The following is a 17,672-nucleotide window of genomic DNA, read 5'->3' on the forward strand; positions in this document are numbered from 1 at the left end:
CTGTGTCAAGCCTTTGTAAGCAAGGCAGTGTTAGGTCAAGGGTATCACAGTGGAAGATGACACTAGAGATGTGGTGTGAACTAAAGGAATTGCCCACACACAGCCTATATTGCTTGTTCCACAGTTTACTGGGTCACTGGTGTCTGGGAGTGGTGAGAGGTCAGAACTGAGAATTGGGAGAGAATTACGCTCTCTTCCAGCCATTTACAACACAGATTCCCCAGAAAGAAATGACCCTCACCTCCACTCTTTGCCCGCTCCCTGTTCTTGTTTCTTACCTTGCACAATCAAATAAACCTGGGAAGTCCTGGGGTGATGCTGTGTCTGCACTGAGCATGTATAGGACCCCTCATCATAGACGTCCACTTTCTGGATCCGGAGGCTGTATTCCAGAGGGGTTCGTTTCTCCAGTTCTACCCGAGGGTCCAGGGACCACTTGTCCTGTCCAGCAAAAATGATGCCAGAACGGTTTAACCAGGCCACTTTGGAGCTTCTGTCTTCTACATAACACCTGTTGAGGGTGAGAACAGAGATTGGGGTATCAACTAAGACTCCACTTTGGCTCCTTCCTTTTTCCGGCATTCCATGGGATTCTGCAACATGATCCAGGCCTGCCAACAGTCTCAGAGCATCAGCATCACCACCACTTATTACATCAGCCACATTACTAAAGTGCTTTACAAATATGAAATGATCACGGCACGAAGGAGATGTGAGGAGGCATGAGTTGCCTGGGCCCTGCTATCTCCCTCCTTTTGTAGGGGCTTTTCACACCCAAAGGGGCATTCTGAGGGCCTCTAGGGCTTGCATCCTGGCCTCCAGCTTCCCTTTGATCCTGTCAGTGGTATAGGGCAGACGGAGCTGAAGACTGTTGAGCTCTCCTTCACGTGCCGCCCCCCCCCAAAGACTGAGTATACAACAGACTCAATATTCCCAGCCCCCTTTCAGCCTGGGGGTGGTGAGAGGTCAGAACTGAGAATTGGGTTTGTTGCGCAGAGAACAGCTACTGCATCATGTGATCTACCTCCTCCATCCCCCAACTTTTGTGCCCCCAGGGTTATGTTCCACCTGCTCCCTTACACCGCCCTGACGGAAAAGGCTTTGGGGAAAACTAGATGTCCCCCTTATGCAGATATATATGCCATGGATATGTGCATGTGTGCTACACCAATGATAGAGAAAGCCTGCAGGGACATCACTGTCACCCCCCATGACAATTGCTGTGTGTCCTTATAATGCCACGTGGCAGGTGAGCAAGTGAGGGGAGGGTGGAGGGCAGGTGGGTATGGTACACAGAGGCGCGACAGTATTGGCTCACCACCTGTCATGGCCCTAGTCCCAGCTGCCAATAGCAGCAGGGGTCTGCAGGAGGGAGGACGGATTGACAGCCCTTGCAGCTACATTACAATGATTTCATTATTTTATCGATGGTAGACGAGCCATCACAGTCAAACCCAGCTTTAGCTGAGGCACTGGCTCAGTACAAATACCCATCTCAACCCTCTGACCATATGAAAGAAACAGACGGAGGGCATGCACTGATGATCAGTCTCAGCTGAGACTGAATGGGATCTAGGGACTGAACTCCCCTCTCTTTCCTCGCAGGGATCCCCTCCAGGGCAGAGCTGAGCAGTGGTGCTGTAAAAATCATTCCAGTGGGGGTGCTGAAAGCCAGTGGTCCCCAAACTTTTTGCCTTGCACCCCCCTTATCCCTGTCCATGCCCCCCCATCCCCTACAGCTGGCTCCAGGCCTGGGGGGGGAACGCAGACAGGGGTAAGGGTGCTGAGGCTGAGACCACAGCTGGGGGTGGGAGCAGAACCCCAGATGCAGGTCTTGTAGTCAGTACCTCAGGTGCGGGGCTAGGAACAGAGCCCTGAGTGCGCGGCTGGTGGCAGCCAGTACCCTGGGTGCGGGGCCAGGAACAGAGCCTTGGGTGCAGGTCCTGCAGCCGGGGCCCCACGTGCAGGTCCCGGACTGAGCTGCCACTTCAGCTTTTGAGAGGAAAAGTCCTCTTTCCAAAATCACCGGTCAACTTGCATGTTAGAGGGAGCAGGTTTATAGCTGTAAGACACTTCAACTTTCCATATATGTTGAAAATAAAGTTCTTAAAGCACAACGAATAGTGAAAGGACAGCCGAGGTCCCTCATCTAGACCCTGTATAAGTCATCTTGTAAGTTCCACTATCTCCGAATTTAACAGGAAACCTCTATACAGTGGTAGGGAATGGAGGCACTCTGATAGCTCAGGTCTGGGAGCGGAGCCCCAGGCACGGGTCCAGTAGGGTCAGTTCCAGGCAGTAGGAATGCCATGCTGTGTGGCGATACCATGCTACTGGTTAAGCTAGGAGCTTGACTAACGTTTGCCTGGAGGGTGCAGCCCAAAGACTCCAGCCTGTGTAACTGACTTCCAGCTAAGAGAGGCCAGCGAGGCTTCACTCGCCCAAGTCCGAGCTGGTTCTTCTGTCCAGATGCACGTTTCCCCTGAGGCGATTTTACAGCTGGAATTGTTTTTCTTTTAAAATCTGCCTCTTCACTAAGAAAGAGGGCCAGGGAGAGGAATCACTCTGGCATCACTTGCGTTTAGCAATCTGGGCAGTGGATCAGGCAGCTTCGAAGCACGCAATGTCAACGAATGGTGCCACCTCAGACTGTAATCCTAGTAACAGGAGCAGAAAGCAACCATCTGAGGAAGGCGCTGAGACTGAAAACTGGTAACACATCACACTATTGGTGACCCTCTGCCCATCTCTAATGCCTTTCACCTGAGGATCTCAAAATGCTGCACTCACATTCATGAAAGTTGCCTTCCTATCCAGTGGTGCAATAAATCAGTATTATTACCACAGAGAGGCTAAGGGCCAGAGTTGCCTAATTTGGTGCCTAAAGCTGCAGATGGGCACCTAATGGGATTTTCAAAAGCACCTGGGTAGGTGAATGCTGACATTGAAGACAATGGGAGTTAGGTGCCTATGTCACTTAGGTGCTTTTGAAAATCCCACTGTTCCTAGCTGCATCTGTAGGCACCACGGGTGCGACCCACAAAGCAATGCAGGCACCTAAACTCCAGAGTTAGACACCTAAGTTCCTGTGCCTGGCACCACTGTGATTCTGAAACTCCCACTTGGCTGCTGCTTAACCGTGTAGGCACCTAAACTCACTTAGAGCCTAACTTTGCACTGTTAAAATTCCCTGGGTGCCTAAATTTTAGATCCTGGGACATGCACACTGTTGCCTCCCTCTAGGTGTCTGGACCTCAGAACAATGTGAGCTGTAGCTCACGAAAGCTTATGCTCAAATAAATTGGTTAGTCTCTAAGGTGCCACATGTACTCCTTTTCTTGAAGGAAGATAGGCATTCAGCTGCCGAAATCGCGTGCAGGCCTTAATCCCATAAACATGGTCAGAGGCTTTAATAGTCACTGGGCCATGGAGTGAGAGAGAAACTGACTCTGTAGCCTGGCGACTGGGGCACCCACCCTCCAGTTGCTCTTTCATTAATTATCCACAGGGAAACAGCTTCAACAGGAGAGACTGAGGGAGCTCTACATATGAATATCCCAGAGCTCTGAGAGGTGGGAGACCCTTGTGCAAATCCTTTCTCCCCCTGTGGCAGAGAGGGGGGGGATTAATCCTGGGTCTCCCACATCCCAGTTGTGGGCTCTACCTACTGAGATACAAATTATGAGGTGGGCATCAGCACCACCATCGGTCATCTTGTGTGGAGGAAGGCAGGCACCTAACTCATTCCCGCAAGAACCAGTTTAGGTGCTTAAGACACCTGACTGCAGGCGGCTGGTTCCTATTCAGGGATCGATAGCGCAGACAGATGCTCCTGCAACCAGGACATATGTACCTATCTCCTTGAGGGGGTGGGACCTATAACAAACTCTTCTAGTCGACATCTCCCATTAGCTAGCTTAGGCAGCTCCCCACCTAGCACATTGGCTTTTGTGGATTATATTTTTAGGCACCTCTCTCCCCCCACTGTATAAGGACCCTATGCACCTAACTCAGCTTTGTGGATTACAGTTTGTCCATGTGATTTTCTAGGTTCTTCCAAGTTTGGTTCCGTGACACTCAGCATTGCAGCACGAAAGTCCTTTCCCCAAAATCTGGCCCTAGGTGACTTCCCCAGCATCAAACTGCTGATCAGTAGCCAAGCCAGGAGTAAAACCCAAGTCTCCTAACTTCCAGGGATAAGCTTTAACCATGAGGCCATCCTTGCTTCCCTAATGCCTCTTAACTTCTTCACCAGTGTAGGATGTTCAGCCCTACCCCAATGTTTAGCTTTATCTTCCAAGGCTTGCTACCACTGGAAGGATATGTATACTGCCCTTTAGTTGCCACAGCAGCCATTCCACCACAAGGTGACACCCCAGACTAGTGACAGAAGACTGAGCAGCAGTGAGGGAGGAGTGAGTATGTTCCACAAATCCATTCCAGGGGAGTACAGGCTTGGTCCCAGGTGAGCACAGAATGCACCGTGGCTTTTACCTGTCACTGAAGACAAACGTCTTCAGCCAAGCAAGGGCAGCTAGGCAGCTAGGTCCAGCCATGTGTTAAGGAAGAACAGAACAAACTTGCCAGCTGCCATAAGAAATGCTGCCCCTGGGAAATTAAAATTTGTATGTCACAGCATATCCTGCACTGGTGACACCCAGGGGTCAGATCATCAGTGGAGCACAGTGGTCAAGGCAGGTCACTTACTAAGTTCTAATAACCTTACAGGCTCCCCTGTAATGGACAGTGCTAACAAAATTTAAAAAAAAGAGAGAGAGAGAAATGGGATGAGTAAGTGAAATGGATTTGAGCTACTCTCTCTGGTGTACCTGTTCCTCTAAAACTGTCAGAGAAAATCCATGTACTAATGTGGAAATTCCAAGTCCTGGTTCTCTCAGAACATATATCAAAGTAGGTTAGGTATCCTGGTGCATGCATACACATGCACCTATCTATCTGCTATATGGATCATCCAGCCTTATTGAGTACACATTAATAAGGATTTATGTGACGATGCTCAGAGTGTCAGAAGTGTTAATTCAATACTAATAGAATATTAATTGGCATATTAACTAATATTTGAACAGCAATTGCTGTGTGGCATCCATTAGATATTAAACCACTGTTAATGTCTGTTAATCAATGGGCATTATCACAATTACAATTGAAGGTTTCTGATTAGATTTATTGAAAACATTAATGTCCCCTTCATTTAACACATACTGACTGTGATGCTATGCCCCATATTCTTCACAGAAATATTGTGAAAATATGAATATGGCATAACTAAGATATATTTTATGCAGGATGGGTCATGTAAAGTATCATTGGAAAGGTTATGATTTGCTGAATGTGATTATCCAATTTGTATTCATGTATCATTTCTGTATCTGAAGTTAGGAATATTGACTATGTAACAATTACAGCTGTGTGGGTACTTGGGGGAACGCCCACGACACAGTAGGCAAATCAGCCTCAATGGGCCATTTAAGAAGGACAATAGAACTTTATCTCCCACTTTCCTGAGAAGCTTCCTTTGATGTTACTTTGACACTGCAGGATCATGTGATGATGTCACCTGGTGTGGAGTACCACCTTGGACAAGGCTGGTATTTTTCCACTGGAAACAAAGGATTCCCGCTGTATGTAAATCCTACTTAAGGCTGGGAAGTGAGTCAATCAGGGCTCTTCTCCATTGCCTCCCCGCCCAAGAAGGAAGACTGCTGAAAGCATCTGAAGCAACAAAGGGGCGGGGGGCAAAGAGCTGTGCATATCTCCCTCCACTTTGAGGGAGGGGACGATTTTTATGAGCTTATGCTATGTAGATTTCTATACAGTGCGAAACAATATCATTTTGCGTTTACACTCGAGAGGGTGTGTGCTCAGGAGAGCTGGGCATTCCCCTAGCTGAGCCCTCCCACACAGAGCTGATCACAGACTATGTGTGATTCTACAGCTAGGTGTGTCCCTACCTGTGCATGTGCTGGACAGGGGCTTGAGAGCCTGACACTGCAGCACAGAGTCGGGGGGACCCAGGCTGGTGGGACAGGCAGGCTCAGTGGGACCCCAGCACATCCGGTGGCATCCCAGAAAGGGGTGGGGGGGAGTCCAACCCGTCACACTGATTATTTGCAATACATCCTTTTTGGTTTTTCTTTCCCAAAATGTTCTTGGTTGGGCAGCCTTGGAAAATGAATCCTCTACACAACCCCAGAGCACATGTCAATAATGACCTGAAGCTATCCATGGGCCTGTAAAGTTGGGCTGCAACTGGCCCATTCAATCCTTGGCCACTGCTCATGCTGTCAATCAATACTGGTGGCAGTTCCTTGGAAACTGTTGCTTCCCCATCATCATGTAGGCAATCACAGAGCCATTAGATGGCAACGACTTTTGTTTACTACCAACCTTAGATCAAATTTAAACCAAAGACCTAGAAGAGAATGTCTCTATATCCTACAACCAATCACCCTAAGCCACCTAGACCACATACAAGCAAATTCACTGGAGGCTGGCAGGCATATAATAAGATACTTAGCTATTGGATCAATTTTTAACCTGCCACAGATGTAATTTCAGTACTTACATGGTATTTAATATCCATGCAGTAACTAGTCTAGAGATTAGAGAAAAGGAGCAGGAGTTAGAACTTTACAGGTTACACAGATTGTCCTTTCTCCTCTCCGTGCCTCAGTTTCCCATTTGTAAAATGAGGAGAATGACTTCGTAGGAAGTGGCAATATATTCATAAGTGTTTGTAAAGTGCTTTGAGACCTTCAGTTAGGACTGTCGTCCATACAGTAAGTGCAGAATGTTATCATCTAAGTTAAACGCCTGCAGGAAGGGTATTTTAGGGAAACTATATTGAATGTGCGTGCCACTGTATGTGGTAAACACAGTGTATTTCTAAAGCTAGCTCTTGCTCACACTCATCTAACACAGAAGGCCTGAATGCCGCCCACCTCCCTGTTTCAAGAGGATGATGTGCTCATTAGTTATTTACTTCAGATATTTATCTGCACTGTCTGTACCAGTTCCATAATATGGTGCTCATTAGGAAAGCAAAATTTGTAATTAACACTCATGAGATTAAGGTCCCCACATTTCAGGATCTGTTGCTCAGGGCGGGAAAAAGTGTCACAATGTCCTATCATGACACTGTTACTGAATCCCCAGGTGATGAAGTCACATCACCACGCCAGTATGCTCCAGCCCAAATCACATGGCCATCCCAGCATAACCCAGCCAAGTGCTCAAGAGGGCAGCACAAGAACCCGAATAAACTGAACAAAATAGACAACAGCATACCCCTGTCCGAAACAATTCATGAGTTCACCATGCCTCTGCCTGAATTACATCTGAACTACTCACAAGAATGATGTGGGACAGTCCCTTGAAATCTAGATTGTTCCTCCAAATGAGAGCTGCTTTTCAATCCTATGTCAGTTTATTTCTCACCTTGCTTCCTGTTTGAGCACTCTCATTTCTGGGGTCCCCACAAAACTGGCTCTTTCATTTCCTTCTGTGGCTCCCTGGTGCTCACCCATTTCTATTTCATCTTATTGCTTCTGGTTTTCAGCACCAGCAAGGCAAGTGGGGGTGGTGTATAATTTTTACAGCACGCAGAGGAGAGAGAGTGTTTGAGAACCCCTGTATCACAAATCCCAGCTGGATTTGGAATTAATTCTGTGGCAGCAGCAGCTTCTGCTGCTGCTCTTCCTCCCTCCACCACTCATCTATGTAATTAACAGACAACGGGCAAACCAGAGGTGATTTTGCAAGCCCCCCTCAATCAGAGTTTCATTTAAACCCAGCATAAGGGTGGGGTTCAGACTGGGCTCCCACTTTATCTGAACCTCTCAATGTTTGAGGCATTCCAGTCTGGGCCTTCCTCTAATTATGAAAGGATATGTAGGCCTTAAAAGATCTCACAAGGGGCTGTGACGCTTCTGTGGCCTCACACTGGCAGACACAGCCCCCTCTCCCGCTGAACAGAGCATAAGGGTCTGAACAGAAGCTGATGGATCCCTGGGGTCTAGCTATGAATCACTGGGAGTCTCCTCAGACGGTGAATTATAATCACATAGGTTGCATTCCCTTCCCCCAACCCTTCTCTTTTTCCTCATTCCAGCCCTATCATTGTTCCTCAGCATTTCTCCACTCTGCCTCTCTTCCCGTAGAGAGGACTGCATGCAGCGTATTCATTTCCCAGCATGTTGTTGAAACACTTGTACCAGTTTACGTTGTTTCTGTCGCTCCCACAACTCTTGTCCCCAGATCCCCCTCCCCACCCTCCAGCAAACAGACGGGTGCGCTGTCGAGAAGGGTTATTTGGATGGAAACTAGTGACAGGCTATCAAGACCCAATTCATCATCAGCCACAGCGAGAACAGCAGTAAAGTGCTCACCTCCCATTTCCTGGAAGATGGCCATAACTAGAGCTGGGAAGCTGGGCAGGGTAGGGCAGGGCTCTGAGGTGGCACCGAGAATTCTCTCTCTCAGGGGCTTGGCTGCCTGGTTCTTGCTCACATGTGCAGGGTCTAACCGATCGCCCTATGTGGAGACAGGAGGAATTTCCCCCTAAGCCAGATTGGTAGGGACCTTGCCGGGGTGGGGGCGGGGGAATTCACCTTCTTCTGCAGCATGTGGGTGCTGGTTACTTGCTAAGATTATCTGGGTATATCTCACTTAATGATTTGCCTGTGGGGGGCTTGAACATTGGTGCACCTCAGTCCCTCCAATTCTCTGCCCGTGGCACATAACAGTCTAGTCTCCTGTGGGCTGTAACGCTTGGGTCTCATTGTTGCGGTGGAGGAGGGGGCTGGGTGGTGTTGGTGGCCTGTGATATACAGGAGGTCAGATGACAAGATCTGGGCGTTCCCGTTTGGCCTTAAACTATATGACTGTGGGAGGGGCAAGGTGGAGCCATTTTGGGGACTGTATCTGTGAGTGCTTCCTCTCCTGTATGTGAACAGTGAGGCTAAGCAATTGTGGGTTTGGACTACAAAGAGCGTGGCTGAAGCAGTTTTTTCTACTGCCTGTAGGGGCCATTATTCAGCATAAATTTATAGGGTTTTTTGAAGAGGGAAGAGGGTACATGTCCCACAACAATGGAGAGTAAGAAAGAAGTCTTTGCAGATGGCTGGCTGGTGGCTGAGTTTCTGTTGAAATGATTATTTGATGCTGCTGGGATTTTACTGTATGATCAGTGACGTGGTAGGATGCCTAGAGCCTTGAATAAGGTCCTTTCATTATTTTAAATCTAAATAAATAAAATAAATGAGCCAAAATCCTGCAGTTCTTACACTGGCAAAACTCTCACTGACTTCAAATGGAGTTTGCCTGTGTCAAGACTGCAGGACTGGGACCTGTCTGTTTTAAATGAAATACACTGTGTTGGTTTACCATGCAACCACATGTCTTGCTTCAGTTATAAGAAAAATTCTTGTGGCCTTAGCTGACATTTTCCATCCACTGATCTCAAAGGGCTTTGTAGAGTTAGGGCAGTGTCACTCCTATGTCCCATGTTTCCCTTTACCCCATTAACCCTTTGATTACCCCGTTATAACACTACCTCTGTGGAACACGACAAAACTCAGCTCCCTGCAGAAAATAAATAGGTGCAGAAGGTAAAATTAAAGATTTCAAATCCAGCCTACTGCATTCTTATCAGAAATGCCATCTGCCTTCTTTGGACAGCATCAAAGCCTGCCGTGGCTGAAATGTCCACACAAAGCTTGCTTTCTCATAAGAGCCGTGCTACTGCAAGCAGTGAGGAGCTTTCTGTAATCATGTGCGTCTGCAGGATTTAGCTAACAACTTCCCCTGCTGCCCTCTACTTCAAGAGTAACATGACAAGACAGAAAAGAAAATGGAATCAAATGCTACTTATTCAATGCAAAACAACACCGACTCCTGGTCACGTGCACCAAATGGGCCAGATAAATTCTCCAGTCTGTTGCGAAGTGTGATCCTGGACGGAGAATGTGGTTGTTAGATACAATGGTCCCAGAGGCCCTGTGAAGAAAACCCCAGAGCACATCACACTAAGTTTGTTTTGTCTTGTCTTCCCATTCTGCTCAGCCCTTCCCTGCCTGGTAAGCATTAGGGTGACCAGATGTCCTGATTTTATAGGGACAGTCCTGATATTTGAGTCTTTTTTTCTTATATAGGCACCTATTATCCCCCCCACCCCACCTCGACTTTTCACATTTGCTATCTGGTCACCCTAGTAAGCATGGACTCAACTACAGCAACAGTTAACTGGGAACAGTGGCAAGAATGAACCAGCTTAGTTTGCATTCACCCTTGTTTTTTATTCCATTATATACTCATGTAGAGAGAGCTGTGAACATGCTGCATAACATTCTAGTCCTAACCTCTCCCAGCAGAAGGTGCTGTAGGAAATGCTCAGGCTGTAGCAGGTTGGCTGTAGGAAACTCATAGCTACTCCAGCCCCAGTCTCTGCCAGGAAGAGTCACTGTAAGGAATGGGGTAAGCGTGCTGGTGCAAAGTGCTGGTGCAACTCCAGTCCCAGTCCCTCCCAGCAGGAGGTAGGTGTCAAAGAGATTGATGCAGAATTGCTGGCTATGGGCAATTTGCAGTTACTTTAATCCCAGACTTGCCCAGCAGAAGGTGCTGCATGCAGTCGAAGTTGAATACACCCTCATTAAGACACAGGCTTTTTAAGGGGCTGAGTATCTTATCACTGACACTGTCATTAACTGTCCTCAAGGCCTTGAATCAGCAAAGCACTTAAGCATGTGCTTAATTTACACTCTCAGCAAGTCATGAGTCTCATGATAATTATGGTTTTCCTTGAAGCCCCAGCTCCTGGCCTCAAGTGGATATGTGATGATTTCAGCCTTCATTCTTAAAGAAAAAGTAAGTTTCCAGCTCTCATGGCTGTTGAGAAAGCTTTAAAATGTGACCCCGGAAGACTCAAAAAGCAGAAGGAAAATAAAAAGAACACCCAGTCTATTATTTTTATATAATCTCATGATTTTAAAAACTATCTCATGATTTTTGAGCATTTGGGGTTGGCAAGGCTGAGTGAACGTGGCTGCCAGTGTTGTGAGGTCCTTATTCTAGGAACCAACCAGTAGCCTGGCACATGTGATACACACTGATAGTAACATGCCGGGGAATTCCATTCCCCAGCCAGAAGTCAGTGCTCTGCAAAACGTCACCCCAGTGCCTCTCACTGACAGAGCCAGGCCTGGTCTACACACAGAATTTGTACCAGTATAACTATTTTGGTTAGGGGTGTGATTTCTTTACCAAAGAATAATTACACCAGCCCAACCCCTAGTGTAGATGCAGTTATATCAGCATGAAGATACAGATTATTACCCCTCCTGTATGAGAATTACTATCCCGGTATGACTGCCTTTATACCAGTATAACTGGGCCTGCACTAAGGGTTGTACTGCTTTCACCATACTGGTATAGTTAAAGTGGTACAACTTTTGTGTGTAGGTCAGATTTCAGACCAGGACCTAGCTGAGTGACCTTGGATGTGCATAGGCAGGATCTCTTCCCCTAACCCCACCAGATAGGGGAAAGGCAGTGAGATCCCATCAGCCTCCTCACAGCAGACACCCCATTCAGGGAACAGAGCATCAGTTCTGCTTTCCTTTGAGATGCAGCTTGTTCCCCTGCTGCCACAGCCTGAGTCACTATCTCTGTGGCTCCACAGGATGGACTGCTGCTACCTTGCATAATCTCAACCTGGCTGTTGTTTACAGAGCTGCCAAGCGCCTTGATAGCTTGAGTCAGGATCTTGCTCACAGAACAGGCAGGAAGCAGGAATGATGAGCTCTCTGTGGAAGCAGACTATCAATTCCTTTCTCTCTTTTGGGTCAGTTGCGAACTCATCAATTTCCCTTTTCAGTCCAGCCAGAAAACTGGCTCTGATTTTGATCCAGAACGATTGGAGGATGCTAATCAGTTATCAGTGACAGAGACTTAATTAAGTGCCCAACCAAGAACACACTCTTCACTCAACCTGCCTGCAGTTTCCCTCCAGTATAGCCAGTGCCGCTACTCTTTCAGAAGGGGAAGCCCTGGACTGGAATAGCAGTGGAGCAGCGGGTCAGGAGTGAGATGAACTCGCAGAGCTGTGTCAGGAGCCCAGGATGGGAATAGCAGGGGGTGCTGCAGGATGGGAGTGAGATGCATTAATACATCACTTGATTGCACTTTCTCAGAACGATGGGCCCCTTCACTTATATCTTTAATGAGGATAAAAGTGGACATTTTTAAAAGCCCATAAGTCCCTTAGGAGCCTAAGTCCCATTGAAAGGCAACGGTACTTAGAATCTGAGCAAAAAGAGTCTGAAAGCATTTGAGGCCACCAGACTGCTGCTAAAGAATGTCAGAGTTTAATTTTTGTCCAGGAGAAGCACTGATACAGGGACAGGAGCCCTAGAACAACCTCAGACAGACAGGCAGAAAGATGGATTGCTGCACCTTCCTTATTTCTCCTCCTATTCTTTAGTACAGGAGGCACCTGCTTAATTTCCCAAAGTCAAGGCATTTGTCACATTATCATAATCAGAGAGCACCAGGAGGTTGCCACCCTGAATGCTTCCAAACTTTTCATCCAGACTTTTTTAAAGAAGAAATGCATTTCTGGTACATCGCCTCTTCTTATGGCAGGGGGAGAGGAAGAGTGATCGGTTTGGCTGGAAGGCCCATGTGACTGCTCTGTGTCTGGTAATTATCCAGCCCACAGAGGCAATCTGAAGTGTTCCACGCTGTATCAGAGCATTACAGCATCTGGAGCTGCTACACCCAGATAAAAAGAAGAAAGACAATTAGGCAGATGGGGAAAGACAGTGCTACATCACAGGAGGGAGGGGGGATGATCAGCAAGAGCTGGCGAGAAGCATCGAGGCAGACAGTGCAGCTACTGGAGAAATAAAGCCACAGATTAAGTAATGCAAAGGAGAATGCTGAAAGAGGCAGAGTGAGAAGGAAAGAAACAGACTGAGGGTGAGACAGAGGCAGGACGAGAGCGAGAGAGAGAATGAAAACGAGAGAGTGGGAGATGAAAAAGGGAACTTCAAAGTTCTCTACCCTTCCCCCTGCCCACCGAAAATGAACCTGGAGGGATCAATCAAGGAGGATGTCAGCAGGGCAAGGGACAGAATCAGACATTAACTAATTGAGGATGGAATAAATAGTCACAGCATTGAAACCAGTGCTTTCCCACAGTGGTTTGCAAAGGGAAGGGGACTATAAACTCAGGCTAACATATACATAATTAAAGCTGGTGCTTTGGGGTGTTACTTGATTTGCTCTATATGTAGGGAAGAGAAGGGGGTTCAGGAAGGAATTCACTCTCACACATATAGGTGCAGCATTGCACAATAGCCCAAGTAAATTATATGGTGGTTCCACCTTCCTCTGAAACATCACTTACTGACACCAGAGGCAGGATACTGTACCGTTTTGCCATATGGTATTCTTATCCAATCTATGCCCTTATATGTAGCATGGTTCTGCCTGGCATGGGCTGTGTGCCCAGTGTGTTGGCAATGGGTTTCACTGAATCAGCAAGACCTGAGGATCAAGTTGCAGGAAGTCACATGTAAGCTCTGTGGGCTGAGAAAGGGGCAGATTAATGGAAATGTGCAGGAAAATTAAGAGACTCAACAAATGAAGAATCTTCATTATCAAAGGCAGAGGGTGCAGTTTTTTTTTAAGAGGCTGACAACTGACACTAGCTGGCAGTGGACTGGCAAGTGCAGAATGGTATGTAGTCCCTCTGTGTGGACCTGTGTTTTATAAAAGTGTTTGGAGGAACCAAATCCCTGGATCCAAACACCACAAGCTCAGGATTAGCAAATCTGAATAGAAACAGCAGTTGCTACCCTGGATCCAGTAGAATCCAGTATCCTGCATCCAACTGTGATCAGTACCAGATACTGCACAGAACAGTATAAGAACCTCCCAAATGGACAATTATAGAATAACCTGCCCATAGGAGATGTTTCTTTATCTTCATCATCTAGATGATCTAATGGTTCCTTCTGGCCTTAAAATCTATTAATCTAGCCCCAGCAGTTAGTAGTTGATTTATACTCTGAACTGTGAGGATTTACATCCCCCATAAGTGTTATTCTATCTAATGGAACAATGGAGGTACTTATTATCCACATAAATATCTCATGTTTTTTAAAAATCCTTTTAAGCTCTTGGTCTCAGTGAAATCTTGTGGCAGTGAGTTCCATGGGTTAATTCTGAGTTATGTGCAAACGTATAAAGTGTAAAATAACAGTTTAAAATATCTTGCCACCCAGTGAAAGATGTGCTCTCATTTTGGAATTATGAGAAAGGGTTTCTTCAGAATTCTTGGATATACACCATTCAATTCTTGTGGGAGTCATTTCTATTTTGGAGACTGTAGCTAACTCACACTCTAGCTGGTACCTTCTGCCCCGGTAGGAAAGTGAAAGAGAAATCTCAAACCTGGAGAACCAGTCCACTCCCCTAGAAAAGATAGGGAGGGGCACCAAGGAGAATGAAAACCCTATTCTGTACCCTTTGGGCGGCATCTGAAAAGGTGAAAGGGCACTGCTGGATCCTCCTTTGAAACCAACAGTGTGCACAGTGCACTGAATGAAGCCCCCTGTACCTCACCATTACCATTCTCCCTTCAAAATATATCCATCTAGCCACTGATTGATTTGTATTCACTGGCCTGCAGGCAAGATCTGAGGGGCGGGTCTTGGATATGCATGGGAAGTGGGCCCCATCCCAACTGCATATACTTGTTTACTGCGTCCGAACCAGGGACAGCTATCTCCCCGATGTGCTAGCAACCTTACGTTATTATATACCATTGCCCTTTATCCTTTACATTTCCCACTGTTGCACTGGCAAGGGCGGGAATGAGTGCAGAGATTATGCCCTGGTGAAAACGTGATCTTCTTGTCCACACCAGAGCGCCCATCATCGCTACCAAGCGGTTGAGCTGCACTGGTGGGAGCAACAGCGGGAAGTTTAAAGGAAAATGTCAAGTGCAGGCATAACCTTTGAGGAGCTAAAGCCTCCCTATCTCCCTCCATCTCTCTCACGCTTGAAAGCGGAGAACTGCTTCTGAGGGACACACACGCACTCATTTCTACATCTAAGGCTAGTCCTGAAATACCATCCTCAAGCAACACTCTCAGAGAAGAGACCAAGAGGCAGATTCACTTTCAGCAGTTCTGCTTCTTTTTTATTCCACCCATAATGATTGCCACAGAATATCTAGCACACCTGGCATGAGACATTCCATTCAGGGTGCCTTGTTGCCAGAGAGATATGGGCAAATTGGAGGGAGTTCAGAGGCAAGTGACAAAAAATCATCAAGGGGCTGGAGGGGGATCAGCACATAAGGAAAGCTTACAAATATTAAATATGTATAACTTGGCTGAGAAAGGACTTAGAGGGGACATGCTACAAAGTCTACAGAGTCTACAAATATTTGAAGGCTGCAAACAGCAAGTAGGGAGAGGAATTATTTAGTGTGATACACAGGTGTAACTAGGAGTAATAGGATGACATTAAGAAAACAAAAAGATAGGTTAAACCTAGGAAAGAACTCCTTGACAGAGAGAGGTATTAAACTAAGGGCCAGTATCCCAAGGGCAGTCAGGGAAGCCTTATTGCTTCAGATATTTAAAACTAAATTGGACAAAGCATGAGAAAATGAGTCCATTCCTTAGGGTATAATCTTACACTGGCTGTGGGGAAGATGGAGTGGCTGAGCTAATATTATTGCTATTATTTATTTGAGTGTGCCCAGGAGCTTACAAAGGAGACACGGTCCCTGTCCTGAGTTGCTTGCAGCCTAAATGAGAAATGATTTGCTATTTCTAATTACTATGGTCATAGGACCAAATTTTCCAAGGAGCTCAGGCCTAGATTATCAAGTGTTCAGCACCGACAATCGGGAAGAGATTTTCAAAAGAGCTCAGCTCCCATTCAGGCACCTGAGTAAGAACTACATTTTCAAAAGGACCCAGAGCAGAGCAACTCCCAGTGCATGGCCAGATTTTCAAGAGAACGCAGCATTTAACATGATGGTCTCTCTTGCAAATCTGGCCACTTATTGTCTAAAAGAGAGCTGAGCGCTTTTGAAAATCTGACCTATAATTCCCAGAACAATCACTCCCTACTCAAAAACTAAGTGCTGTAAATTTGAGGGGATATGCTGTAATTTTCATACATACCAAAGAGGTTGATTCCCAGCTTTGTGTGGAAAGTACAACTCAACCTTAACCATGAAGCCACAACCAGTACCTCCATAATAACTAGGAAATGTTAAATTTCACTTTTTTCTTTTTTTTTCTCTCCCGGTGCCACTTTTATTCACCACGAGGCTTTGGAAAGAAGCATATGAAAAGGACTCGAGAGGGGGAAGGTAGAGAAGAGAGAATGCTGGCAGTGAGGACGCGTGGGAGCTTTGATCTGAGCTCACCTTCATCCCTGCACCCACAATGTGTTTTCCAAAGGAGGCTATATGGTTATAAATAAGTAAACAGAAGAGAAAAAAGAAATGGCAGGATGTATTTGATGGAGTTTCTGCTGTTGATATGAAAGTTAGGAGTGGATTTATAAGTAATGTTCGGGGGTGGGGGGAAACAGGCAGATAATTTACTACCTGAGTGCGAAGAGCCTGAAGCACCTATTTGTATTGCCCTCCCACTAACAATAGCCCTTTGTGCTACAGTAGCATCTTTCACCTGAGGTTCTCACAGGCCTTGATTCAACAAGGTCCTTAAGCACATGCCTAACTTCAGGCACCATTCATGACACTGGGATGATTACCACTGGGCTGAAGTATCCTGCAGAACCAGAGCCTTTATGCCTTGCAAAGGAAGAGAGTCGTTAACACCAATTTAGAGATAAGGAGACTCAGGTGCACAGCGGGGAAATGACATGTGCATGGTCACTCAGGGAATCCATCACAGATTCCTGAGCCTTTCACCCTGCTATGGAAACAAGAGTCACGTGGTGGCCTAGCATCCAGGCATTTCGGTCTCCCTGATACTCTCACAACCTCCCTCATGAATCATAGAATCATAGAATATCAGGGCTGGAAGGGACCTCAGGAGGTCATCTAGTCCAACCCCCTGCTCAAAGCAGGACCAATCCCCAATTTTTGCCCCAGATCCCAAATGGCCCCCTCAAGGATTGAACTCACAACCCTGGGTTTAGCAGGCCAATGCTCAAACCACTGAGCTATCCCTCCCCCCCAATGAGCCCGTTTACTGGCAAGAGAAGTGATTCATTTGAACCTGCTGCTATTTTTGCCAGCAGGACCTGGATGTTAGTTCAGATAACACCGGCTTGCGACCTGTGGCAAAACTCTCCTGCCTAGATTGCCAGGGCGAGCCCTCTGGAGAGGAGGCAGGAGAGAGAGGCAGCTCTGCTATTTAAGGGCTCTGGGAGTGTCGGAATGTTACTGCTTTTCAATAGGGTCATGGTGACAAGATGTCCGCCAGACAGAGTCAGATTAAAACACGGACTTAGGAAGTAAGGCATGGAAATAGCCATATTCACAAGACCTTTCTATAGTTACCAAGGTCTCTTATCACTTTGAAACTAGGATACTGCAGTGCACCTGCATGGGGTGACACTAGACTTTAAGACATTCAGAACCCAAATGTGGCCACCCA

General features: G+C 46.7%; 1 protein-coding gene across 4 annotated transcripts in view; it reads right to left on the bottom strand.

Moving 5' to 3' along the window:
- The window catches only part of LSAMP (limbic system associated membrane protein), a 1,331,794-nt gene that overhangs the window by 249,260 nt on the left and 1,064,862 nt on the right, over positions 1–17,672 (bottom strand). For all 4 annotated transcript variants that reach the window (XR_012642183.1, XM_074974247.1, XM_074974235.1 and 1 more), the window contains one exon: positions 279–511. Coding sequence is in view for 3 of the 4 variants with exons in the window: in XM_074974247.1 (XP_074830348.1) it covers positions 279–511 (233 nt within the window). In the remaining variant the exon portion in view is untranslated. The remainder of the gene's footprint in view (positions 1–278; positions 512–17,672) is intronic.

The sequence above is a fragment of the Natator depressus genome, chromosome 1, assembly GCF_965152275.1.
Source record: "Natator depressus isolate rNatDep1 chromosome 1, rNatDep2.hap1, whole genome shotgun sequence".
In the NCBI taxonomy this organism is placed as follows: Eukaryota; Metazoa; Chordata; order Testudines; family Cheloniidae; genus Natator; species Natator depressus.